Genomic DNA, 27,929 nt, shown 5'->3' with positions numbered 1-27,929 from the left:
TCAAATATACTTACTGATCTCAAAGCTTGTGTCAGTATAACCATGGTTCTCTGAGTGAAGCATCAAACATTAATGCTGACTATAAAAATGCCAAGACCTGCAACTGGAGTGCTACTCTGCAAGCCGGTAACCTCAAAAAAAAAAAAAAAAAAAACTTTTTAAAAACTTTTCTTAATCTTCAAACGAATGAAGATTAAACTCTAACAACTGTCAAATTTAAACACCCAAGATAGCTTAAAAAAAAATCTCTTAATTTAATCCCGTGCAAAACATGCTGTGAACTACACCTCCATTATGACATATCGATTATTAAAAAGTACTTTATATTAGTGGGTTTGCAACGATTAGAAAATATTTTAAACTTACAATTATATAAATATTGTTTAACTCTTTCCACTCATTTATTGATCATTTATCATATTATACAAATATTAAATATTTACTTAAAATATTCTAGTTATATATATTTAAATTTAAAATTTATGAGAGTAAATTTATTAGATTTGACTACACCAAAAAAAAGTCATTTCTTTCAGTACTCTTTATCACTCCATAATTCCAAAAATACTGAAAACAGCCAGAAACAAATGCATTTTTTTTTTTTAAATGTAGGGTTCAAATCTTGTATATAATCAGGATGTAAATTAAGTATAAACAAATAACTCTATTAAAAAAACCTTCAGAATGTTAATATTAATAATTCTATGAAGTTTGATGCATGACAAGAGCTGCTGAAGTTGAGATTTATGGCTCAGTACTTTGTAGTTAAAATGTACAACCACAGACTGATAAAGTACGATATAAGAAACTCTTAATATTATATTTCAGGTATTTTGAAAAACAAAAAATAAATAAATAAATAAAATAAAATGGACAATAGCAAACAGTTTTTGCCTACTGTGTCCACCTTACATAAAAGAAGGCTTGTTACTGACTTACATTATCTGTGGATACCATCAACAGGATCTTAGTAGCGAGTCTGAACAGTAATATATTCTTTCTATTTGGTGGCTCATGACACATTCCCCTCTTCACAAAGCCCTCACATGTGTCTTTCAGCTGGACAAGTTTGACCTGCTAGACTGAAGTTAATCAAACAAACCACAGACAAGAGAGGAGGAAGGACACACATTTACTGACACACATATCACTTTATGACCAGTAGTGTGAACTGACCTGTGCTTGATTTCAAAACTCACATTCCTGGCAGTGTTTTGTTTGTCAGTGTGGGGAAAAAAAATGTTTGGACTTAATTATTAGCCACCTGTGAAACTACTGAAATAGCTTGCACTGTAAAAAAAAATGCTTTTCTTACTTTAAGTTTTTGTCTTGTTTCTAGTCCAAATACCTACAAATTCTTAAATCAAGAAACATTTTCCATAGTTCTGTTTTCAGAAATAATAAGTCAAAAGTAAGTGAGTTTTTCATTAAAACAAGCTAAATAAGTGAAGTTTATTTATAAACTGATTTAGAGAGGATCACATGCTTATGATTGCCTGCGGCTGGTCCTGCATTATTCAATTTATTATTCACCAATCAGACGTTTCCTAAGCCCCTATAAATACCCTAAGTTCCATATAACAGCAATCTTCATTTTGAAGAATCCCCCCTTCCACCCCTGATCCTCCTTTTTTCCTAGATGGGTGACACGGTGGCCCAGCAGTTAGCACTGTTGCCTCACAGCAAGAACGTCCCTGGGTCTAGTCCTTATTTTACTTACTTCAAAGGCAGAGTTATTTATTTAATTTGCTTGTTTTAAGAAGAAAAAAAAAATAATTTTGACTTTTTAAAAAAAAATCCATACTTTTAATTGTCTTGAAATTGCTTCTTGAACTAGAATCAAGACTAAATGTAAGAAAAGCATTTTTACAGTGTGAGAAAAGCTGTTTAGCAGAACTACTGTGTCATAAACACTGTGATTGTAATCAGACTTAATGACTATTTTCCTGGTGCCACTGCTGCTCCACTTCTCTAAACACACATGCTAAACTTGATTTATTACTGTTTGATCTCCTCACAAACACATAGTGGGAAGTAATATGAAACAAACAATGCCATATAATTACTTTATTCTCATAAAAAAAACTGTGAAGGTGTATTATTGAAAAGAATAAGGATATGTATTAAAACTGCAAAAAACAATCTGTTAACGACTCAAAATCTGCCCAAATCTCATGGGTCTTGATCAGTTTATGTGTGTTTATTTCTTATCAGAACCTTAACAGACTGAAAGACTTGTAATGTGTGTGACAGACAAAGGAGACATCCAAAACATGCAGTGCTGACGGTCCTCCAGGAACATGGATGAGAAATACCAATTTACATGACAAATCAAGAAAATAATTTGAATGAAAAACCCATTTGTTCCTTGATATCTAGTAGTTTACATATTGATTCATTACTATTCTTTACATCTTCCAAAAAGCTAACATGTTGTCCATCATTCTGATTTAATGCACTGGTGATCCACTAAACAAAACAAAATCTAGGTCACATCATGTGTCACTGTCATAAAAGTAGTTCTACAGTGTTCTCTGGAGATGTGTACACAATCTGATTAGACTGTTTCATTTGTACAAAGACAAATAAACCTTTACGAGTAGACAAAGCACTTTCTCCAATATTTGAGTTTGTCCTGCATAAAGACCGAGCTTAAAGCTAGAAACATTTTGAGAAAAACTGTTGGGTTATTCTAGTTGAAAGACACCATGATAGCAGTTGATGAGCATTTTTACAAGCATGGAACACAGAGATTATTCACAATAAAGCCTATTGAAAGCTAATACTTCTATTCCATGAGATGAAAACATCATCATTGTAAATATGTCATGCCAGGAAAGCACCTGAGCTTTCTCTATATATTACCTGCAAACATTACCTCTTCCTGTGCTTAAATCTGCAGTAAGGATCTGTTCATGTCACACATGCACCCTTCAAAAGACCAACAAAAAGCAGGTTAATGTGTATACAAGCTCAAAATGTGTGTGAAAGGTGCAAAAATCTATCTTTCCATGAAGGGGAAAAACACATTGTTGGCTACTTAATTATAATCGGGTTAACTTAAAAACACTACATTTCAATTTGCACATAATATACATACAGTATTGTAATATACCTGTACATACATTTGTCAATTTGCATATTTTTTAATTCTCTTAACTTTTTGTTTTTAATCTCTTTGTTTTTGTCCTGTCAGACAATTGCCTTTGAAGTTGACCAAATTAAGTACTTAGTGATGCAAGTTTTGATATATTTATGATAAGAAAACCAAAATGTTGCTTAATTTTATGTTGTAATGATTTTTGTCTGGATAAACTACCTGACAAAAGTATTGTCGTCGATTCCAGTTAGGACGATTCTAAGAGCCCATACATTTAGCGGGCCCCCATAGACATTATAAAGGGCCTGCGATCTTGATGCTAAAACTTGCATAGGCAACAAGACTTATATATATATATATATATATATATATATATTTTTTTTTTTTTTTTCTCCCTGCACTATTGCCTATTCTACAAATATACCTATGAGGTGTGGCCCATGGTCATATATAACCTGTAGAATGCTCAGGACCTTAAAATGTTGATGCAATCTATTGCCTACCATGATCTGACATGTAAAACTCTTAAATCTAAATGACCTGAAAAAAATAAACATGAAAAACAGCAAATATCTGTGTTATAGGTGGCTGAAAACCTGGTCCAGCGAGATGGAGATTTTCTGATCCGGGACTCTCTGTCCAGCCCTGGCAACTACGTTCTGACCTGTCAGTGGAAGAACAGCCCTCAACACTTCAAAATCAACAAGCGGGTCGTAGCCATGAACGAGGCCTACTCACGGGTTCAGTACCTGTTTGAGAAGGAGGGATTCGATAGCATCCCCGCACTGGTGCGATATTACGTGGGCAACCGTGAGCCGGTCTCTGAGGTCATCGGAGCGATTATCTTCCAGCCGATCAACAGAGCTCTGCCTCTGAGGTGCCTGGAGGAGAAATATGGAGTGGGATCTATACGTGTAGAGGCAGGATATCTGGAGAGAAAGAGCCTGACGTCCAAACGGCTGAGTCTGAATATCATGAATGGACACGGTCAGGATCACACCCTCAGCCGTGGAAACCTCCTCAGGTCAGCGAAACGCCAGCTTATGGCACTTTACACTATTATTCATGCTTTACCGCCAAGAACAAATACTCTGGAAGGCTTCTGAATGACACACACATGTTGGAAAAATAGAGAAGGATTAATTAATTTATTCGTCATGGGATTTAAAACTACTTACAACTGATTCCATATAGAAATCTTTCATTATTACAAATTGAAATGACATGAATGACATTCAAGTTCATATTAAAATTTCACATATATCATGTATACACCACTAGTGGAAAGTTTTGGTCAGTAGGATTTTTAAATGTTGTAAAATAAGCTTCTCCTGCTTACCAAGACTGCATTTATTTCAGCATAAATACAGTACAAATTGTAACATTGTGAAATATTATTGCACTATAAAATAACTGTTCAAAAGAAGTTTATCATTTCATTTAATCATTTATTGCTGTGATTTAATGATGAATTTTCAGCTTCATTACTTTAGTCTTTAGTCACATGATCCTTTAGAAATCACACTGTTGTTGTTGTTGTTGTTATAATTATTGATGGTAATAATAATAAAAGCAAGAATAAGAAAGCAGTTATTTAAGATTTTTATAAATATTTTAGAATTTAACAAATTTTCTTTTTATTTAATAAATGCCGCCTTGATAAACAGAATAATTTTCTTTAAAAAAAAAACATGAAAAACTTACAATTTACAGTTGAAGTCAGAATTATTACCTCCCCTTTTAATTTTTTCCCCCAATTTCTGTTTTAACGGAATAAAGATTTTATTAAAAACTGTTATAAAAATAAGTTTTAATAACTCATTTCTAATAACTGATTTATTTTATCTTTGCCATGATGACAGTAAATCATATTTGACTAGATATGTTTCAAGACACTTCTATATGTGACATTTAAAACCTTAACTAGGTTAACTAGGCAGGTTAGGGTAATTAGGCAAGTTATCTTATAATGATGGTTTGTTCTGTAGACTATCGAAAAACTTATATAGCTTAAAGGGGCTAATCATTTTGATCTTAAAATGTTTTACAAATTTTAAATTGCTATTATTCAAGCCGAAATAAAGCAAATTAGACTTTCTTTAGAAGAAAGAATATTGTCAGACATACTGTGAAAATTTCCTTGCTCTGTTAAACATCATTTGAGAAATATTTAAAAAAGAAAAAAAAAAAATCAAAGGGGGGCTAATAATTCTGACTTCAACTGTATATTAGTCACATTAGCTATAATTTTAAATGTCTAATACAAAATATTTATTTTATTCCAGTGGTTGAAAAGAATCTGTAATCTGCCATTTGCAATGTTTTGAAATATATGTTGATTATAGGACATACTGTATGTTTTATATATATGAAATCAAAATATATGTATTTATGCTTTAGATTTTTATATAAGATTCTAGTTCTCAAACTGCATTATTTAGCATGTTCAGAATGTTCAGAAATGTGTATTTTGTAATGCACAATTCAGCAGATTAAAATAATAATCATAAAATACAAAAAAATGATCATTTCATATATCTAACCTTTCATTCAACAATTTGACTTTCAAAGCTTGGTGCTAATGTGATTACAAAAAGTGTGTACTCTTTAAAAAGTTTAATTATAAAAAACAACTGTTGTGTTATTTAAGCAAATCTGCTTCATATACAGGTCAAATCTGAATAGAGAAAATTACATATATAGAAATAATATAAAATATATATATATATATATGTTTTTTTTTTGGTTTTTGATCTGTTAGTTGCATGCCTATATATATATATATATATATATATATATATATATATATATATATATATATATATATATATATATATATATATATATATATATATATATATAAACAGTTCTGTTATTCAAGCAATTCCGCTTCTCATAATTGAGGGCAACTTTGAAAATGGCAGGCAATAAAATTAAAATTTTTTATACCAATTACTGTGGAGTGACTCTTCTCAATGGTGGACATTTCTCAATGGTAGTCTCTAAGAAATCATTGACAGTACAGTTTATATTTGGAAGGGAACAAGTTCAACCTGTCCAAATAATTGAAAAACATTATTTATGCTGAACCGCTTATTTAATTAGCCCTGGCCTGCAGTGTGACAGATCCACAATAACGACAGCTTTTAAGCATTAAAATGCATAAAGTAAGTGAAAACCTCCTTCGTGACAATTCAGCATAAAACTTTTGGAAACAATGTCAAATTCAGCATAAAACTTCTAGAAACAATGTGTCAAAACAGCTCACCACTGTGCAGATTTTAAAAAACGATAGCGCAGACTGGATGCCCTCACACTAACTGAGAGACTTTATGGAATTTATACTTTGAAAAATTCATGTCACGCCACAAGAAGCCCAGCAGAATGAATGCAATTAAAAGTGGTGTAAACTTAATACCAGCCTAAAAGACTTCTAGAGAAGAAACTAAATAACTTGTCTTTCTCCTTCACAGCAACAAGGATAAATGTGGAAGTCAACCAGCATGTCTAAACCACGTTCAGGAGAGGAGACGGCCGCTGAAGACCCATCAGTCGGAGAGCTTCCTCCCTATCGGTGAGTTCCTGTCAGCTCTCATCCGCCTTGATTCCCCGTCACGCCGCTGATACACACATCTGACAGCCCTGAAAACCACTCATCTTCCTCGCATTCGCTCTCAGCCAAAGTGAAAACGATTCTCAAAGTCAAGCTGACGTTCCCGCCTTTGAAATTCACTTCGGGTTACTGAACGTTAAACGTGTGAAATGAGACGTGGGATTGAAATGCAAAAATAAAATGTTTTGTGGAAGAAACTCTGTGGCAAAGAATGAAAGCGGAGATGGAGATAATTTATGCCTGCGTCAGTAGAATAAATATGGTTATGTGAAAAACGCAGTTTTGCTGTCCATGTCAGAAAACAGAGAGCTGAATCTGCTTTGCCGTGCAGAATGCCAATAGAAAACTTCAGATCGGCAGCTTCCATCTTTCTTAATCCATTTACAACAGATAGTCTGTGAAATAATGAAAAAAAAAACAGTGTGATTTTTTTTCATGTCAAGTCCAGAAATACTTTTATATACAGTTGAAGTCATTACTAGCCCTTATTTGATTTCTTTCCAAATATTTCCCAAATTATTTTTTAACAGAGCAAGGAATCTTTCACAGTATTTCCTATAAGTAAAAAAGTCTTATTTGTCTTATTTTGGCTAAAATAAAAGCAGTTTTATTTGTTTGAAAAACATTTTAAGATCAATATTATTAGCGCTCTTATTAGCAATATTTTATTTCAAACATCAGGGCCCAGTTTTCACATACATTTATTTAGATCAGATTTGAAAATCCCATGTTTTGCTATCCAGGATTTACTGATCCATCTTACTTTTATAACAGTTTTAAAGAAGCCTCAAATGGAATCAATTGTGTAGCCTACTCTCTTAGCAATAAACAACAGGTAGGCAAAGTACCAGTGGCCACAAACAGCCATTGTTTGTTTAATGGTAAGAAACAGAAACACTGCAATCAACAAGGATATAACATTGTTTACAGTAGTGTTCTAATACAATACTGCTTTAATATTGTTTTGCTGTTTTTGTTTACCGTACCGCATTAGATGTGACATGCTTTATATAGACTTTAAATATGACAGAATTTATATATCATAAGTAACCATTAAGTTTGTGATCATTTACTTAAAAAACAAAACCTTTTTTATTTTATTTGGTTCAAAAAAAGTCGAAACTGAATCCACCCTTGTGATGGGATGAGGATAATCCTGTTTTTTTGTGTCAAATAGATCCCAATTTGAGTTCAAAGTTTTACATAACCCAAAGGGCAGGTTTGATTTAAATCCAATGTAAGATTGAATTACGTGGTCTGATCTTAATACAAAATTCCTGTTACTTTTGAAAATCCCATTTCCAAGATTTGATCCAATCCGTGATCCAAAATCCCACTGGATTACTGTTGAAAAACTGGGCCCTGCAGAATAAACTATCGTTATACAGTGACTTGCCTAATTACCATTACCTGCCTAGTTAACCTTATTAACCTAGTTAAGCCTTTAAATGTCACTTTAGGGTGCATACTTGTATGTTGGAAAATATGTGGTAAAATATTATTTACTGTCATCATGACAAAGATAAAATAAATCAGTTATTAGAAATGAGTTATTGAAACTATTAGAAAATTGTTTTAAAAATATTTCCGTTAAACAGAATTATATAAATTATGTTCTATCAAAATATATATGGGGGGGGGGGGGCTAATAATGCTGACTTAAACTGTATATATCTTACTGATATTATAATAAGCCTTAAACATATTGTTTAATTGTATTGTTAAAATCTCTTTTAAGCTTTTTTTGGGATTTATCCTTTCAAGTAATGTGTGAAACATGACTGTCTGTGAATTCAAAAGGTCTTCAAAGTTTCAAAGATCAAAGTGGACAATAAAAGGGAGATATTGTCTTCCAAAAGAAAGAACTGATTGTGATCTGAGTCAGTAATTGCAGTTTTTTTTCCATGAGGATTGCTTTATGAAAAGCGTTGTGTATTGTTGTTTTTTATGCTGGTGCCAAACCCTTACTTTTAAAACAGTAGCAGTGCCTAAATGCAGCCTGAAACCGATTGGGACCCAACATTATGATCCATCTGACCAATCAGAGCATAGTTGGCTCTCAGAAAGGAAGGGCTCAGAGACCGGATTCCTTGAAAGAACCATTTTAGATGGTTGCTAAGCTGAAATACAGTTATACTGTAGGTACATGCTGCTAGACCATGGATGAATGTATAAATAATAATAATTATAATAGTAATAATAAACAAAAAAAACTTTTTTGAAAAAAAAAACAAGGATTTGGTTGAAATGTGTAAGAAACTACACACTGGAACTGGCTGAGGTCAAGAATCTAACAAATGTTCGACATCTTAACAGTGTCTTTAAGTGTGGGAACCATTCCAAGTGGAATAACTAACTCTGCTCTACTCTTGAATTATGAGAAAACTTAAACAAATTGCACAGCTGAGGTATATTTTACTTAAATTCTAATAATTTAACAGCTCATCATCAAATTATTATTCCAGGGACGGATTTAGTGATTTGGGTGCCCTAAGCAATTCCAACTATTCCTAAAGTTCTAAAACGCACGTTTTGTACTTTCATTTATTTTGCAGTTTTTTTTTCTTATATCACTCGGTCTCCTTTTCTACATTTTATCTTAATGCAAAATAATAATAACATGTAAAGCATTTTGTAACATCTTGTAAAACCTTTTAATTTGAAGTCATAACTAAAAATTGAATGATTGAAAAATGTAACTAAAAATAATAAATGAAGTATTTTGTTTGTAAAACTAAATCTTTTCTGATTTGACCGGTCCATGATTGGGGGTGGGTGACACATTTGCGCAGATGTAATGATTACATTCAAATGAAAAATTTCAGACCCTCACCATACAAATTACGATAGAAAACAATGTTATATAAATAATTTATAGGTATAATTCTAGGTATTTATTTGGGGGTCTCTAAGCGGTTGCTTACCTTGCTTTTTGGTTAAATCCACTCTTGATTATTATCATGGACTTTATTGTACAATTTGATCAAAAGAGTGATGAGATGAATTATTGAACACATCCTTCTGTTTTCAGGCTCCAGGCCGCAGGCTCAGGTTCAGCATATGGAGCACCAGCCGTGCCCCAAATCTCCGGTTTTTCGAACGGGAAGCGAGCCAGCACTGAGTCCCACAGTGCCACGCAGAATGGCCTTTGACACTCTGCCTGGTGAGGCCATCCGCGGCTCTGACAGCCAGCTGTGTCCCAAACCACCCCCTAAACCCAGCAAGGTCCCCACAGTAAGAGTACCGTGCATCCCAGCCCTGAAAACCCTTGTCGTCCCACCTGTCCCTCCAGTCAAGCCCCACAAGCACAGACCTTCACTCCAGCAGCAGCAGTCAGGCAGTCCAGAAATGAGCTACTGTGAACTGAGTCCATGCAGCCCTGCTGACTGGGAAAAGATGAACAGCTTACAGGCTAATGGATATGTGGAGAGGCTAAAGACAGACGGCAGCATTAAACTAGACCGCAGCTCCTACCACAACGCCATTGAGGCCTTAGACAACGACAGCGAGGAAGACACCGAAGAGGATGCGGATAAAGAACAGAACGGCAAGAAAGCTTTCCAAAAACCTGTGTTTGAAACTGAATCAGCGTTCAGACCTGCAAATGTCAACTTCAGGCTGCTGCCTAAGGAGAACAAGCCTCTGGAGATGACGGTGCTGAAGAAAGCCAAAGAACTGCTGGTCAGTCAGGATCCAAAGACCATCGCCAAACACATCCTGCAAGCAGACTGTCAGGTAATCTTCATCATCCCTGGAGGCAATATGAAGTCAAAGTTTATTAGCTACTTAATATGCATCCTGTATTATTGCCAAATGACTAAAGAATCCTTTATAAATATACTATTGCTGATTTTTAATTCCTGCTCATTCATAGTTTATTAAAGGTTTAATTACTTGCATGTCTTAAATGCTAGTGTACACTTTACAAACAGCCACATTAAAAGCTCTTTTACTACGGGGCTTATATGGAATATATACAGTAGTCAGCATTTGATATGGATCATTACCTTTCGTCAAACTTGTCCTAAAACTACATCTATTCTTTTCCTAGTACAATTTTGACATGATTTATATTGACTTCAAATGTTGACTACTGTACTTGCATGGAATGCTTGATTCTAGTTGGCCGATGAACATTCTAATATCCTGCAGCACATCATGATTTTCCCAGGTACAATGCGATCCTGGATTAATATGTTGATCCTGGAACATCAATTTTGTGGGAAAATGCAATTCATACATAACCATACCACTTACCCAACCATAACTGTAAATTATTCCCAATACTCATGTAGAAGTGCATAAACCTAACCATAAGCCTAAACTAGACATAAACAGTAAACATATCTCTTAATTCTGATAGGCTGTTTGAAATGTTGTTCCAGGATCAACATACAGTAGATGTTAATCCAGGAACATGTCCTACTTGTTGAAATCAGGTTAGGGTATTCTGCACTCTTTTGCTTCTGGACCACATTACGGTTCCCTGCAACTACGCTGAATTATTTAAGTTATTTCACAGCCCACAACTTTCAAGTCAAATGAAAAAAAAAAAAAAATTAAAGCTTTCGATGAGATGTGTGGAAATAAAATAAAAAAAAAATCTGACAGATGTCTTAAAAGGCACCTATGATGAAAATCATTTTTTGGAAGCTGTTTGGACAGAACTGTGTGTAGATATAATGTCACAGTCATATTGTCATGATATAAAGACAATAAGTCTCTTTTAAAAATTTTCTGACATTAAATCAATCATCAAATGCGATCTTGTTTTTTTAAAACAGTGCATGTTTGTAATAAAGACGGTAAAATCGATGCAATTCATCATCACAGCCACATGTCAGTCCAATTATAAAAGAAGACACTTAAATCCTGGATTGTGGACGTTAAATCAGGTTTATTTTCTACATTAACATAACGGATATTCATACAGCAGTGGATAATAACATGTATCCTGTTACATTTGCTGTGCAAAAACAGTGCAAAGTTAAACTATGTGTGAACTTTATAACGACTCATCATTGCAGAAAGGCTTGAATTAACGCCACAACAAATACATCAAATAATCATTGGGAAAGATCTTACTGTAGTATATCTCCCAAACATTACATGAGATCTCCCTTCATGTCTGTCACTGTGCTGTTTATCTGATGTAGCCGATGCAAAGATTGAGACACTCTGAGAGGCACGTGGGAACTAGGATTAAAGGCACAGGCAACAAAAACAGATACATAGTGTTCAGAGCAGAAAATTCCAATTTTCTAAAAGCTATAATAAATCATCTGATAAGTATTTTAAACTGAAATTTTACAGACACATTCTGGAGACACAAAACACTTCTCTTAAATCTGGAAAAAGGGGTAAAATAGGTGCCCTTTAAAATAAAATATCTGAACAGTGTCTTTAGGTGTGGTAATCATAGTATAAGCGGAATAATTGACCCTGCTTGATTAAATAATGAAAAACACACACACCCAAGGTGTTTCACTAATATTATTAATAACTTAATGGCCCGTCATCAGCTATTCTTCACATATCAGCTAATATAATATTAACCACAGAACGGATACTAGACTGTACATCAGATAGCTTTTGATTTCAATAAAATGGAAGCAAAATTTAAAAAAGGAAACCAAACATAGAACAACAAAAGGAGAAAAGTCAAGATGAAACAGAATTAGGGCTTGCCCCCCCACACCCACTTGCTGAATACAATCATGAGCAACCGCTCTGTAATTAGTCTCATTATATGACTCAGCCTATTCTTCAGGTTAGAGACTGGTTCTTCCAGCCAACCAGAGGACCAGAGCACAGTCGTGCAGTGGCTAAAAGTGGACGAATCCAATTTTATAAAGGCACACGTGACTCTCCACATTGCCTTCTGCTTATGAAAGAGGCTTCAGAGTGTTTGTCTGTGTATTTGGGAATTACATCTTAAGCCGTTTCATTAAATCAGTCACAGGACAACATTATGAACAAAAAACAAAACAAAGTAGACTCTATGCAATCACTGCTTTACTACTGTTGATTAGGGATGATACAACCTTTAATGCTAATGCTGTGTCTTTGTGTTACAGGTTGCCAGGATACTGAATGTTTCTGAGGAGGTGAAAGGTCAGATGGGTGTGAGCTCCGGGCTGGAGCTGGTGACCCTTCCTCATGGACGACAGCTGAGGCTGGACCTCATAGAGAGGTAAACAGATGCAGTCAACACGTCATGATGGCTCACTACAGACATCTTTCTTAAAGAAATAAAGCATTGTGTATGACATACAGCTATGAAAATGGAATTTTTTTCTGGATTTATCATTTATAATTTGGTTTAAACATAATAGATTGACAGGATTTTTTGCTGTATATGTTTTATTGACGCTGGAACGACTGCTAGCCTTTGACTTAAATTTCAGACATAACCAAGGACCAGTTTAGCAATAAAAAACTAAATAAAAACAATTGAAAACTAAAAAAGCCACTAACTTCTTGCATGTCCTGAAAACAAATTTCCGAAATACCCTCCATTTTCTACATTAATGACCACAGACGGCAATCTGCAGTGTCCAAAGACATTAAACATGCATGGCTGGATCTTCTCTAACAGGCATAACACTATGGCGATCGGAGTGGCTGTGGACATCCTGGGGTGTACAGGAAGTCTGGAGGAGCGAGCAGCCACACTAAACCGGATCATTCTGGTGGCTCTGGAGCTCAAAGACTCCATGGGGGATCTTTATGCCTTTTCCTCCATAATGAAAGCACTGGACATGCCTCAGGTACCCAGAGGCTCCTTCTATCTGCCACTTTCTATTAACTTACACTACCGATTTTTTTTTTACCCCTCTGCATGTGGTCATATGGAGGCTTTTAAACTGTGATGTGTCTTGTATGAACAGATTACCAGACTGGATCACACATGGACTAGCTTGCGGAGGAAATATACACAGACTGCCATCATTTATGAGAAATCTTTAAAACCGTTCTACAAAGGACTCTATGAAGGAGGTGGTGAGTATTTGACAAAAGAGCATGTTTAAAATGCCTCATTTTAGTTCTCTTACACCACCTGACAAAAGTCTTGTTGCCTAGCCAAGTTTTAGGAACAAAAATAATTTAGACTTCTAGTTGATCATTTGGTATCAGAAGTGGCTGATATGAAAGGCAAAGGCCTCTAGATTACACTTATTTTAGCAAAATAAAATATGATCATGCCTTGATTTTTACTTATTTACTGTAATTAGGACAGTAAGGACTGACTTTGCTTAGACAAAAGTATTGCCACTTCACAGAAATAATGTACAGTATAGAATATAAAGTCATGCTGCAGTGAAAAAAGAATTAATATCGTGTATGACTCCCATGAGCTTGGAGGACTGCATCCATACATCTCTGCAATGACTCAAATAACTTATTAATAAAGTCATCTGAAACGGCAAAGAAAGCATTCTTGCAGGACTTCCAGAGTTCATCAAGATTCTTTGGATTAATCTTCAATGCCTCCTTCATCTTACACCAGACATGCTCAATAATGTTCATATCTGGTGACTGGGCTGGTCAATCCTTGAGCACCCTGACCTTCTTTGCTTTCAGGAACTTTGATTGTGGAGGCTGAAGTATGAGGAGAGCTATCTTGCTGAAGAATTTGCCCTTTTCTTTGGTTTGTAATGTAATTGGGCAGCACAAATGTCTTGATACCTTAGGCAGTTGATGTTGCCATCCACTCTGCAGATCTCTTGTTAATGAATGTGACACCAAACCATTTTCCTTCACCAAACTTGACTGATTTCTGTTAGAATCTTGGGTCCATATGGGTTTCAATAGGTCTTCTGCAGTGTGTGATGATTTGATCAGTTCGACAGATGATTCATCTGAAAAATCTACCTTCTGCCACTTTTCTAAATGATCAACTAGAAGTCAAGTTATGATTTGTTGCTCTTACAACTGGGATCAACGACAAGACTTTTGTCAGAGAGAAGCATCTAAATTCACACACTGAAATGTTGTTTTAAAAGGAATAGCTTGCCTAAATTTTTTTAATTCTGCCATCTTTTCTTATCCTTCAGTTGCTTTGAACCTATTTGAGTTTCTTTCTTTTGTTGAACACAAACGATGATATATAGAAAATCCTGGTTGCTGGTACCCATTGACTTCCATAGTAATTTTTTCTAGCTATAAAAGTCGATGAGTATCAGCAATATTCAGAATATCTTCTTTTATTTTGCGTTCAGCAGATGAAACTCAAAGGTATAGAACCACATGCGGCCGAGTATAGATGAGGTCATTTACATTTTTTTCCTTTGAGTGCAACCAAATAAATAACCAGATTACACACTTATTTATACAAACAACTGTTAATGTTGGACCCTTCACATTGTAAAGAATGCAGAACTTTCAGACCACGATGATTAATAAAATAACCTTATGAAGTTCACAAACTAAACACTTGAGTGCATAAGTACATACAGTTAAAATCAGAATTATGTAATAATAATTAATATATTTTATAATAATTCTGTTTATTATGGGCTAATAATCAGAATTATTAGTCCAAAGAATTTATCTAGACAAGAACATTTTATCAGAAATACTGTGAAAAATTCCTTGCTCTGTTGAAATATTTGAAAAAGAAAAATTTTACAGCAGGGCTAATCATTTTTGACTTGAACTGTACATAGTGTGTAATGTGGGACACAACCTCTGTGTTTCCAGCTGAAATCCCGCTGAGCAATGCCAGTGTTCCTCTGCTGATGCCGCTGCTCACCTTGATGGAGAGGCCTGCAGTCACCTTCGAGGGTATGGACGTCTGGGAGAACACCGATCAAGGCTGTGAAATCATGTTTCGGCACCTGGAAGGAGCTCGAGCGGTTGCACGCAATGCAGACACCTACACCTGCAATGCACAGCGGATCCTCCAGGGTAAATCAAGGACATCACCACAGTCATTTCAACAGGAACATGCAGGACTTTAAGCCAAACACATCGATCTGATAAAACGTTTATATTAAAGACCAGAGCTCCATGAAAACACAGATTAAAAATTAGCACTTGAATTATGGATTCTTTTTAGAGGGTAAATAGCCAAAATAAGCATACAGCATAAGCAATACGGTTCAATTCACAAATGTTGGACTCGTAATATGTGGTTATCAGCTATTATTCAGTTGAAGACATTTTTTTTAGAGCAGATACTGCATTAACATGAGCTACTTACTTTTGAGTCAGTCATCATTTCCTTAGTCACGTCACTCAGAATGAATCATGAATCACTACAGGGATTTTCACTTTAAATTTTGGGATGTAAATCAATATAATTACCTACAGTAGGTGAGAGTTCAAAGTGGCCATTACCGCCAGAGCTAATACCGGCACCGTTTAAAATTGCTGTCGCTCTGTAAACAGACAATAAATAATATGCGGCTCACTCTGCTTGCGGATATTATTTAATTCATTTATTCAAAAATGAGAGTGTTTTACATGAAGTGGCAGTTGGTCAAATATTTGTAACATAGCCTGTAATAAATAATAAATAGCCTACTGATAAAGTAAGTTCAGGTGATCACAAGTTCACAATCAGGTGATGTGCTCCACTGGCACGATCATCTTAATATTCTTTAGCTGTTTTTCATATCCGCACGTTTAGGATTTGAGGTAATAACATCGCCATGATGGTCAAAGAAATCAAAACATTATTTTCACCCCAACTCAACTTAATAGGGCACTAAAGGCTAAAAAACTTAATTCTTGTATTTGCTTTTTGAAGCCTATGGCTATACTTCTCACCATGTATCTTTTTTAAAACATACAGTATAGTGTAAGAGCATGTTTATTACTAAGAAAACTAAATCAAAATTATATTTTAATTGAAAATTGAAAATTTAATTGAAAAGGCAAAGCTGAATATCTGTGGTTAAAGTGCCACCCAGTAGCCAAAAGCTGCTGACTAGAAATGCGTGAATGGGCTATTATTTCATCCGCAACCGCATGACAAAATTCATCATCCGTCCGCCATCCATCCGCAGTAACATTTTTGACCAATTTTTAAAACCGCACCCGCCCGTCATCTGCTGATTGGGCTCTTTATTTGAATGGCTTATTCCTTTTTATTATTAAATGAATGTTTCTTTATTGATCATTATAGAATAGAGAATGACTTTAATGTAGACATGCAGTTAATCCAAACGTGCAAGTCATTAATTGACGACGCTTTGAAGTGACGCTAAAGATACGAGGACGTGTCTTTTCACTTGATTCGATTCCTCGATTAAGTCTTTTCCTTGCGTCCTTCCCTCGTATCCCGGTGGGGTGGAAACACGAGGAAAGAAAGCAAGGAAAGGAAACGAGGATGCACAAATAAGAAATGAGAAGCACCCGAGCTCTCATCAGCAGTGAACTCCGTCTCCAATTGGCGCACAGGGACAAAAATAAATAAATAGCCTAAATTAAACGCACTGTACTGTACAACTTTTTTTTTATTGTAGTCTAATAGAAAACGCGTTGACACATCATTTCAACATGCTGCTATTTAGCCTACTACTAAATGCCTATTTTACTTTATTTTTTAGTAAATAGATAGAATAATAAGTCATTTACATTATAGCCTAATAATGTTTACATTTGTAGTTGTCCATAGCAACCCCAAAAACGTACCTGCTTGCCTTGCACATCTAATTAATGGGCACAGTTTTTCGACTATTTTTTTTATTATTATTTTTTATTTTTTGCTGTGGATTTTATTGAGCTTGTAGAAATCGGAAACAACACAGTTCTGCGACACAGATGAACCTTTATTTATATCTCTATCAGACAATACCTATTTTATATGCCAAAAGAAACAACAGGCAGTAAAAAAATATTAACATAAATATCTTAATGTAGGCATAGGCTATAGTCGCATGCTTTGGCAAACAGTTGAAATTTTTTTAATAAAAACGTCATATCGTGCCTAAACCTTGTAGGCTCAGTCACCCCCACAATTAGAAATTAAATTAGAAAAATAGATTTGCCATCCCTCTTTGAGCGAACATAAAGTCTGACCAGGCTAAGTGCATGTATGACAGTGTCAGGATTCAGACGGGAGCGCCTGCATAGCCACTATAATGCGCCCTGCTGTACTGAAGGAGCGCTCGCTCGCAGCACTTGTTGCTGAAATGCATATGATTCTCTTGGAAAGGTGCTGTAGTCGTGGGAATGACTGGCCTTATTTCTCCCAAAAGGAAGTAGATTTTCCTCTGCTGATCCGTCTATACGGAAGTTTGTAGAGGAATACTTCTGTACTTCATCCAGAATTAGTGTATCCGATTCCTCCTCCCATTCTGTGAAGTCAGTCCTAGGCTTTTTCGTTGGTGCGCCAGCTATGCCTATAAAAACAGTACAACCGCCCGCCACCCGCCCGAATTTAATTAAAATATTATTTTTTCGTAACGTCATCCGCCCGATCCGCGGTTTATCCGCGGAGTCCGCGGCTATAACCGCCAACCGCGCATCTCTACTGCTGACGCACCAATTACCGCCATCGCCGCGGTATGAATGGCGGCATAAGGAACACATTGAAGTAGTAACATTTGTAACAACAGTTACTGATTTACAACAGCTTTTAGGACTAAAGGTTACAGTAAAATTGGCAAGTAAACCAATGTCTTAAACTTATATATAGTATACACATTTATATTTACTTCTAGTTTTATTTTCAGCAACCTGATAAGTAAATGTGTCTCTGGACCACAAAATCAGTTTTATTTTGTATGGGTATATTTGTAGGAATACCCAAAATACACTGCACCCAGGGGTTGACACCCACCAAAAGTGGGTAGATTTCAGCTCTGGCGGGTAAGACAGCCGCTCTGACTAGCCACTTTGGCTAGTTGGAAATTATTTTTAATTGGTAGTTTTCTTAAAGCAGGGTTCGACAATAAAGATGGCCCAATATGCGTGCAAATGTGATCTTAGAATCGAGAAGCAGCATGACTTACAAAAATAACTGTTTGTGCGAGCAAAAGAAAGCGGGTGAATACCTTATGAGAGGATGATTACATTCGTGCTCCCGTTTACTTGTGTGAAACAACCGTGCATAGAGGAAACGCAACTGATGCAATTGGTTCTCTTTGAAATAGTCTGGACAAAAAGTGTTGCTCGTGTACCCACAGTCCTGCTGCGTTCAAGAGCTCAAGATTTAAATTAATATAAAATAAATATAAAGTAACACTTTTTGGTTTTGGTCAAATAATGAACAAAGTAATGGGGTTAGACTAACCATATTTTTTAACCGACAACACACAAGCCTCTCCTACAAATGGGCACTGAATTATGATCGCCGGACCTATGGTTTCTGTGCAGTTTTGCCAAAAGAGCCAGGAGTAAAAAGGTTACTATTTACCCCACCTGTGGGGCAAGTTGTAACTGACAGAGGGTTAGTTGTAACACATGCTTATGAAGTCAGATTTCACACAAATAATTTAAATTCAGTTTATTTTAAATGGTAGCTATATTTTCTCAGTAATTGGCTAAATTCTTTTTTTATTCTGAATAGCTCAGTATGGTTATTTATTTATTTGTTTATTGGATAAACGCATTTGAATCTATTTGCATTATTATCTATTTATCTATTATTATACAATGCATTTATTTGCATTATTAGCAATAAAATATTTTTTTTCTATTAAAAAAAAGTCTCAATTAAAAAACATTTTTATTTAAACAGTTTTCAATGTTACACTCAAAATAAAAAAAAAATATTGTGTTACTTTAATTGGTGTCCAACAGTGTGTGTGGCGTAATTGTAACATCTTGTAACAACTAACCCCGCTGTGTTCTGTTTTCCTCAAAATGGGCTAGCAGTCACTGTTTTTTATTTTTATTTTTTACATCTTTTATAATGGTTCCATCCTTTAGCTTAGAAGACGGCAATCACAACACGATAAGATTTTGTTATAAAAGACTCATCTGTCAAAATAATTACTAACCAGTTCTTGGTTCCCCGTGATTTCTTCCACTATGCATACAGTAGAGATCGGAAATCTTTTCAAATGATTTAAAATGCCACAACAACATGTTCAGTTTACAGTGTAAAATGCAGTTGTTAGGTACTACTACCAGCTTTTTTCAGGTGTTCATTTGGTTGTAAAAGCTAATTGTCATACTCCAAAATGACTGAACTTTGTGTGTTCTGATAAAAGATTAAAGAAAAAAAAGTTGAACAGGCAACCAAATGTAGTTGCATTATGCACATGACTAAAAAGTAAGAGTGAAACTGAATGTGTTAATAAAATCTCTTTCTCTTTTTCTCTCTCCAGACTTCCAACCCCATGAAGACATGCTGGAGATCTTGAGGACAGATTTCCAGCTGCGTTTGCTCTGGGGGAGCAGAGGAGCTGCAGTGGAGCAGACTGAGAGATACGACAAATTCAAGCTCATCCTCACGGCCCTGTCTAGAAAACTAGAGCCTGCAGTCAAACACACAGAACTCTGAACAACGACACTTTATATATATATATATATATATATATATATATATATATATATATATATATATATATATGCATTAGACTCTGAGCAAGCTGAAACTGTCCAAAGCGCTCTGTAGAGACTAAAAAGCTCATCTGCACCTGAAAAAGACGGTCCCTGACAGATTACAAGCTTCAAAAGCTCATGATCAGATTGCAAGTCGGAAGCCATTCATGAATCATGAGTTCAAATGGCACTTGTTGATGGACTTTCTTCTATATGCACATTCCAGAGGTGTGTGCTCCACCACGCTTTTGTCTGATGGAATGGGCAGGTACCAGTTTAGCCTTCAAGAAAAGAAGGAAGAGGACCTAGAATATATCTGATGACCCGTACATCATCAAGCCCAATAAAATTCAGGTAAAGTTGGAGGCTGAGAGGTGTATGTAACACTTGAAATGACGTGATGGTCCACACCTTCAAGACGAATGTTCTTAGCGCTATGAAGGAACGGGAGGAAGTTTGTAAACTTTTAGAAATGTCATTGGTCGAACAGTGTTGATCTGTTTAAAAATGGAAAGCGATGTACATATTCATCACTAGTGTACGCACGTGAAGGCTAGTTTGTATAATATATTGTATTAAGTATTATTGATTTGTAAATAGTCACTCATAAATATTCGGAAATAAAATATGGAATAAATCTCTAATAAAAGGTTTTTTTAAATCATTACAGAAATGTTTTTGTTGTGATTCCCGATACATCCTGTTATTCAGCAAGGATAGAGATATGACAAAGAACATACAGCATTGTCGTCACAGAAATGAATGATAATTTACAATATGTTAGAATAGAATATTCCTATTTTAAATTGTAATATCATTTCACAATATTAATGTTATTACTATGATTTGATCAAAATAAATTAACCATCATGGCAGCACTGTGGCTTAGTGGTTTGCACTGTTGCCTCTCAGCAAGAAGGTCACAGGTTTGAGTTTTTGCTATGCTTAGAAAAAAAAATGCCTACATAACAATTCAAAGAACAATAAACATATTTATTGAGGTACAAACGCCTGACAATGCAACAGCTTCACACATATGACTGTAGATTTGCATGTTCTCGCAATAAAAAAAGAGGGCATTTTGTAAAGTGCATGCTCAAATATATTGCTTAGGAAAATAAAGAGAAAAAGCTAAAAAAAAAAAAAAAATGTCCCCCTTCTCTATATATTATTATAGAATAATTATGTCGACATCAAAATAACTGAGCTCTTTTAAAGTATTGATGACTTCTGTTTACATTCGCTTGCAATACTAAGGCAACAATGCATTTTTATTTATGTATTTTATTATGATTCCAGAGAGCTCAGTTTCACTTATCAGCACCATTGTAGAGCAAAGAGAGAGCGTTCAGCTCTTCTCTCTCGTCTTAATTCAATGGGAACAGTCAGTCGAGAAGAAAACTGTTCTTAGCAAACAGCGGGTTAACAGAGTGAATAGCGGGAGTAATCGAATGTGGAAGAGCACCCAGAAGGAGCGGGACTGAAGTAACAGACATGTCCGAGTCCGTATGGGACCAATGACTGTGGCGATTGGCTCTGACACTGTGGTGTTGTTCATCAGCGGCGGTCACAGCTGATCCTTAATAGAGGCGGAGGAGAAAACTCACTCAGCAGACATACTCTCGTCTGTATCCAGAAGTATCGCTGTGACAGCTGAGAAGACAGGAAAAGTTACCTCATGATAGCAGGTCAGAGGTCCACAGTGATAGACAGAGGGATGGAGTTTACTTTCATATTCTCCATAACAGTGAAACAGGGCTTCTGCTGTAACTTCAGTGTCAGTGAAGGACTGTCCAGCAAACACACATGCAATTAATTGTGCAGAGTTTCTGCGTTTTTAAGTATTCAGAGTGTTGTAATTACTCGCGGAGGCCTCCCTCGCCTTAGTAAACTAACCCAATATCGGGAATATGAGATGAATAGCCACCTCACAGCAAGAAGGTCGCTGGTTCGAGCCTCTTCTGTGTCAGTTGGCTTTTCTGTGTGGAGTTTGCATGTTCTTCCTGAGTTCGCCTGGGTGTCCTTCGGGTGCTCTGGTTTCCCCCACAGTCCAAAGACATGCGGTACAGGTGAATTAGGTAGGCCAAATTATCTATAGTGCATATGTGTGAATGAGTGTATATGGATATTTCCCAGAGATGGATTGCAGTTGGAAGGGCATCAGCTACGTAAAACATGTGCTGGATAAGTTGGCAGCTCATTCCGTTGTGGCGACCCCGGATTAATAAAGGGACTAAGCTGCAACGAAAATTAATTAATGAATGAGATGAATGGCGTCAGTGCGTAATCACTGTTTATAATTATTACTGAACCGATACCGTATTGTCTGCATCTGCATTGCGGTGCACCGAAGAAACAATTAATTTTGACACCCCCAGCATCCGCTGTGTAAAACATATGCTGGAATATTTGGCAGTTCATTTGGCTTTGGCAACCCCTGATAAATAAGGGACAAAGCCAAAAGAAAATGAATGAATAAATGAAATACAATAAAATCTAAAAAAAAATAAAAATAAAAAAAAACTTGACTAAAATCTCCTAAACAGTAAAATATTTGTGTATTTCAGGTTTAACGCATGACATAATGCACCTATAATGCACTGCATATACAGTATCTGCTTGTTAGAAAGCTGAACTCCTAAAAATGCCCAATGTAGATGCACAGGAACAATGAAATATACATACATACATACAAAAAAAGACAGGATAAACGAGACAAACAGACATAAGTATTTATTTCTCAGTTGCTCTTGCTCCAAAACAAACCCCAGTATATAGTGGTCAACTTTGCCTCGCTGTACAGCACATTCACGCGAAAGAAAGCATTCACACCCGACAGCATTCACTCTCTATGACTCCAATTCAAATGCAACAGGGTAAAAAGTGCATCGATTAAGACCAGGGTCCTAAGAACTGACTTCAAACAGGAAAAGGAACTGGTTACAAAGAGATTACGGCACGGTTCTGAAAAGCAAAGCCTGAAAGTCACTTGCTTGGTTAAGAGAAAAAAAAAAGAGTCACAATGGCACATTCATTCTGAAATAAAGATGTTAATACATACAGTTTAATATTCAAAACTAACTAGGTATATACATATGCATATACGCATCCATATGCATACACAGTTTGATAAGTAAGAATCACATTCACAAATACACGCACTTGAGATCAGATTCTGGAGACGTGTGGTCCCTTGTTAGGAGGCAGTGAGCATGTCTTTCAGCACGTGACACCGGGAGCTGGACAAGAAATGATGAAAAAAAAGCACCGCAGAGAGCTGGCAAGCCCACCTTTATGGGCATTGAGGATCAGATAGACCCCTATAGGGTTTTGGTTTCCATACAGAGGCCTGTCATTAAGGCGGAGATGACGGGTCGGTGTTCAAGGTCCTCGCTGGAGTTTCCTCTGCTGGTTTGGTTCCCCCTGCTGGTCAAGATCCTCCAGACTTATGCAGAGGGGGGTGGGGCAAGTGGTGGATGTTGCAGTGGGGACTGTCGCACCATGCCTCCTCTACTCTGATTGGTCATGCTTTTGAAAGTTACGCCATGGTTAAAATGGAATGCATCAATGAGCAGAAACAAAAAGTGAAAAATCAAACAAATGAGATGAAAGTGGTTGGATAAGTGGTTAGATCCTACTAAGGGGTCGGAGAATGAGGAATGAAATCATGCAGGAGCATGTTATGATGAACATGAGAAGATGGTAGAGGCAAACATGTTAGTACCAGGTTATGACTGACTCTCTTTGGGTTTTCCATTATTGCTCAAGAACATCTTTCCTCGTTCTCCCATGCCCTCCATGCATATCCCTGGAACATCTGCTGCAATGGAATGATGTTAATGGCCATGACACAAACAGCATGCAAACATGCAACCTGCCCCAACACGATCTCGCTCCTAAATTCGCCCCACCGCCCCACTAACAGACCCACAGCAGTGAGCCCCGTCCACCAAACACCACAGAACCCCAATCATCCAATCAGGAACCTGCAGCCACAGAGAGAAGAGAGAGGACAGAGTCACTGAGAGCTCCAATGACAACAAAGACTGACCAGAGACAGAGACCAAAGACAGAGGTGCTGCTCTGAAGTTACCATTCAACTTGGAATTATTATATTCTTCAGGCTGCATACTAAAAAATTACTTTGTGTCTCTATAAGGGATCTGCTAATTAGGAACAATTCAACAGCAAGAAATAAAAGGGTTTGTTTATCCCTAAATGAAAGCTCTGCCATCATTTCCTTACCTTAATGTTGTTATAAACTAATGAGACATTTGTTCATCTTTAGAACACAAATGAAGGAGTCACACTTTACCTTGAGGTTTCATTAACTAATACATTGAAGGTACTTGTACTGATACAATAAAAGCCATTGTAATTAAATTAGTGATGCATGATATTTCAGCAACAATTTCAGGAGTTGGCTGATAAATGCATATTTGTACTATAATTGTTATTGGTCCAAAAGATATAAATTGTCAGCTGATGACCTTTTGGAATAAAGTTTGTGGCCCACCATTTTTGTTTGCATTAGTGAATGATCCATACATAGGTTATTAGCTTCTAAAGTTTAACTGTGACAGGGTTTCTGCAGATTTCTTCAAATCAATTTTAAGACGTTTTAAGAGCATTATGAATGAAATCTTAGACATATGCAGGGCTAAACACTAAGGATTTCTTCTAATGACCTGGTTACTTCTGTAAATAGTTTTTGTATCAATGGATGATAATATAAATGAATGGGTTGCTTTAGCTTTCTTTCTCTGATTAGGAAATTTAATGTGAAGAATTTGCTGTGAAAAATGAATAACAGCTGTTTTGAATTGTATCTCTTTGTTCTGAGATGGATTATTGGTGATTGTGTGTCAGCCCAATTGGGTAGCTTTAGTTGGACAGAAAAATTTGTTCAAAAACTGATCAAAATGATTTAAGACCTACAACAGTGAATTCAAGACTTTGAGGCTATTATTATTATTTATTTTTTTTATTCAAGACATTTTAGGACCCTGCAGACACCCTGTATCAGTATTTTTCAGTTGTAGAGATATAACTAAGAGATTAATCCAGGACTTTTGAAGAAATTTTATATATTTTTTTAAATATCGACATTAAATAGCAATCAGCAAATAATGTATTCAGTATTCAAATATGGATACAAATAATGCGTAATCATGCTTGCTTGAGGTGCACGAGCTATTAAGGTTTATTCTTGTAAATTCTAATTTTAGCTAGAACCAGTGTGGTTTATTATTGAGTCAATAAGGAATAGTTTAAGTTATGTTCATACTTTCAGATCAATGTCTACATGAATAAATAATTTGGCTAATCATGTCTCTTCAAAAGACTTAAGAGCTTGATTCATATGGATTTATTTTCTGACCTCTCTACAAACATTTTGGCTGAAATGTTTTTGATCAAAAACTGAAATCAATCAGCATTCATTCGATGAAATCTGAATTTGTGTTCCCAAGAACAACATCATTAGGGTGAGTACATGACAGAAGTTTCTTTTTGGGACCGTTTAACCCTTCAACACTTCAGAGAAAGGTGGAAAAACTGGAAACCGCATGGACTGAACGTCAGAAGCACATCAAAACAAACAGAGCAAATGATTGGACTGTGGAAACGAGCTCCAAGTAGAACGTACTTTACTTTCAGCATGCATAAAAAGAAAAATCTCAACAATTAAGAGCTGATTGCAGTGTGACAGGCTCTTATTATGAGCAAATCATCTCTCAGACAACAGACATTTGAAAAAATCCCAATGTGTTTTGTTCAGGTTTGCTCTGACGATAAAAAAAAAAATGATTAAAAACATTTATTAAAAAAGCTCATAAAAATCTCTACAGTTCTACAGATTGATCCACTGTGCCGCAGTGCAGAGAGGGTAAAGTCACTTCAGACAGTGTGTGTGTGTGTGTGTGTGTGTTTGTCCTTGAGCTCACACAGTGAACAAAATCATATGGCAGTCAGCCGAGCTGCGCTTGATGAGTCACGGTAAATCTGACACACGCTCCTCATGTGTGATGTCATGGCAGGCATAGGTGATGTCATATGTAGGTGACCGCACCTTTGCTGTTTTTCTCCATTGTGATCTCCACGTAGGATGTGGGGACGTAACCCTCCTCTCCGCTATTTTTCCGAACCCGTGTCCAGCCATCTCCTTTATCCTCCTCTATGACGTATAACACCTCGTTCTCGTTCATCACTAATGTGCCTTCATTAGATCCTAAGAAAAAAATGCAAGTGTACTTTAACTGCATTCAACAGAAAGTCAATAGATTTTAAAGCAGCTTAAAGGTGCAGTACGTAAGTTTGACACCCAGTGGTTGAACTAGGTACTACATTCCTAGATCAAAACAAACGCAAGTGCAGGTTGCCAGAAATACCAACAGGAGCAAATCTAACGATCGAGACTAAAGGTTGATTTAAATTGTGTTCTAACTACAAGCAACAGCACGCGATAGAAGGAATATTTTCCATATTAAAATGAGTTTTTGTTCTAACCAACACCTCGAATTGATATATTAGAAACGGCTTCTATTACTTGCAACTGAACAGCAGAGAACTGAAAATAATCACCTCAGGTACACCTCATGTGCTTTATTCAGTGTTAAATGTGAGTTTAAATGCCATTTTACATCGAATTTATCGCCATACTACTGAAAGCAGCAGCAGATCAGATCTTGAAAATAAAATGAATGTGTGAAATTGAACTTTAGAACTGTGAAACAATGCAAACCATCGCGAGTGATTCAGCATCTATATTTAATAATCTTAGAAAGGTTTATTATGTATTAATTCGATTAAAAATCTTACCATTTTGTTGGAGTGCAGTAAGTGCACTATTCTGTGCTCGTGAATGGCTGTATTTAAATTTATGTCGTGTTTCATCCGGTGCAAACAGCCAAATTGCTTATCACTGCAAATCTCTTCAAGTAGTGTGTTTTGACACATGGTTAATAATGTAACCCGCTCACCTAATGTTTACGTTTGTAATATTTTTATTATTTGCTAATTGATAACTTTAAGTGGAACTCTGAATCTGCATGTCATTTCGAGTCTGCTATTGCCCACTGAAGGTCGCATTTCGGTCACGGACGCATGCTTTCAGAGCCTTTCTGAATGAATGAATGAATGAATGAAATAAGCTGTTTTCCAACAAGGCAACCTGGGGTGCTGAAATATAATTGGCCAAACTGGCAGTGGGTGGGTAAAATAAGCAAAACAAAGACAGCCGTTCTGGCACGCAGGGCACATTTTCAAAGCAGAATATCCGACTTCAGCATTGTTTTTCAGATAATCAAGAATGTTCATTTAGCATGTTTCTTAAATATCTGCAAACATCTTACAGTATTTTTATCTTTTACAAAGATCTTTAACAAACATATTTCAACAAATATTCTAGTAACATTAATTAGAATACATTGAATAAAATCTGTTTTTAAAACATCACTTAAGATATTTTTAGAGAAGCTTTCATGTGCTTTTAAATATTTCCTTGTTTTTAATAGACTAGCTTTGTCAAGACTTGTCTATGCATGTATCCTATGCATCTTGTACTTTACTTTTTATAGGTTCGTAAAGCGCTTCGAGGTGCTGCTTTTAAAGGCCCTACATAAAATAAAGTTTAGTATTATTATTGTTACTACTACTATTATTATTATTGCAACAAAACACACTTCATATATATATATATATATATATATATATATA

The 27,929-nt window shown here is 35.9% G+C and overlaps 2 protein-coding genes across 14 annotated transcripts in view; one reads left to right on the top strand and one right to left on the bottom strand.

Moving 5' to 3' along the window:
* bcar3 (BCAR3 adaptor protein, NSP family member) overlaps nucleotides 1-20,878 on the top strand; it is a 146,677-nt gene extending 125,799 nt beyond the window's left edge. For 8 of the 9 annotated variants that reach the window (XM_068223007.2, XM_005166886.6, XM_021478295.3 and 5 more), the window contains 8 exons: nucleotides 3,685-4,124; nucleotides 6,574-6,674; nucleotides 9,745-10,448; nucleotides 12,791-12,906; nucleotides 13,312-13,483; nucleotides 13,604-13,715; nucleotides 15,417-15,623; nucleotides 19,997-20,878. In XM_068223007.2, coding sequence (XP_068079108.1) covers nucleotides 3,685-4,124; nucleotides 6,574-6,674; nucleotides 9,745-10,448; nucleotides 12,791-12,906; nucleotides 13,312-13,483; nucleotides 13,604-13,715; nucleotides 15,417-15,623; nucleotides 19,997-20,172 — 2,028 coding nt within the window. In that variant the 3' untranslated portion in view covers nucleotides 20,173-20,878. The remainder of the gene's footprint in view (nucleotides 1-3,684; nucleotides 4,125-6,573; nucleotides 6,675-9,744; nucleotides 10,449-12,790; nucleotides 12,907-13,311; nucleotides 13,484-13,603; nucleotides 13,716-15,416; nucleotides 15,624-19,996) is intronic. The other variant, NM_001113620.1, reaches the window with a different exon arrangement.
* A 2,053-nt stretch (nucleotides 20,879-22,931) lies between these two features.
* Nucleotides 22,932-27,929, bottom strand: part of fnbp1l (formin binding protein 1-like) — a 94,751-nt gene continuing 89,753 nt past the window's right edge. For 2 of the 5 annotated variants that reach the window (XR_012383681.1, XR_012383682.1), the window contains 2 exons: nucleotides 24,357-26,442; nucleotides 22,932-24,313 (listed from right to left, as the gene is read on the bottom strand). Coding sequence is in view for 3 of the 5 variants with exons in the window: in NM_001003634.1 (NP_001003634.1) it covers nucleotides 26,264-26,442 (179 nt within the window). In the remaining 2 variants the exon portion in view is untranslated. 5 annotated transcript variants of the gene reach the window in all.

The sequence above is a fragment of the Danio rerio genome, chromosome 8 (genome assembly GCF_049306965.1).
Source record: "Danio rerio strain Tuebingen ecotype United States chromosome 8, GRCz12tu, whole genome shotgun sequence".
Taxonomy (NCBI): Eukaryota; Metazoa; Chordata; class Actinopteri; order Cypriniformes; family Danionidae; genus Danio; species Danio rerio.
This window is presented reverse-complemented; position numbering and strand designations above follow the sequence as displayed.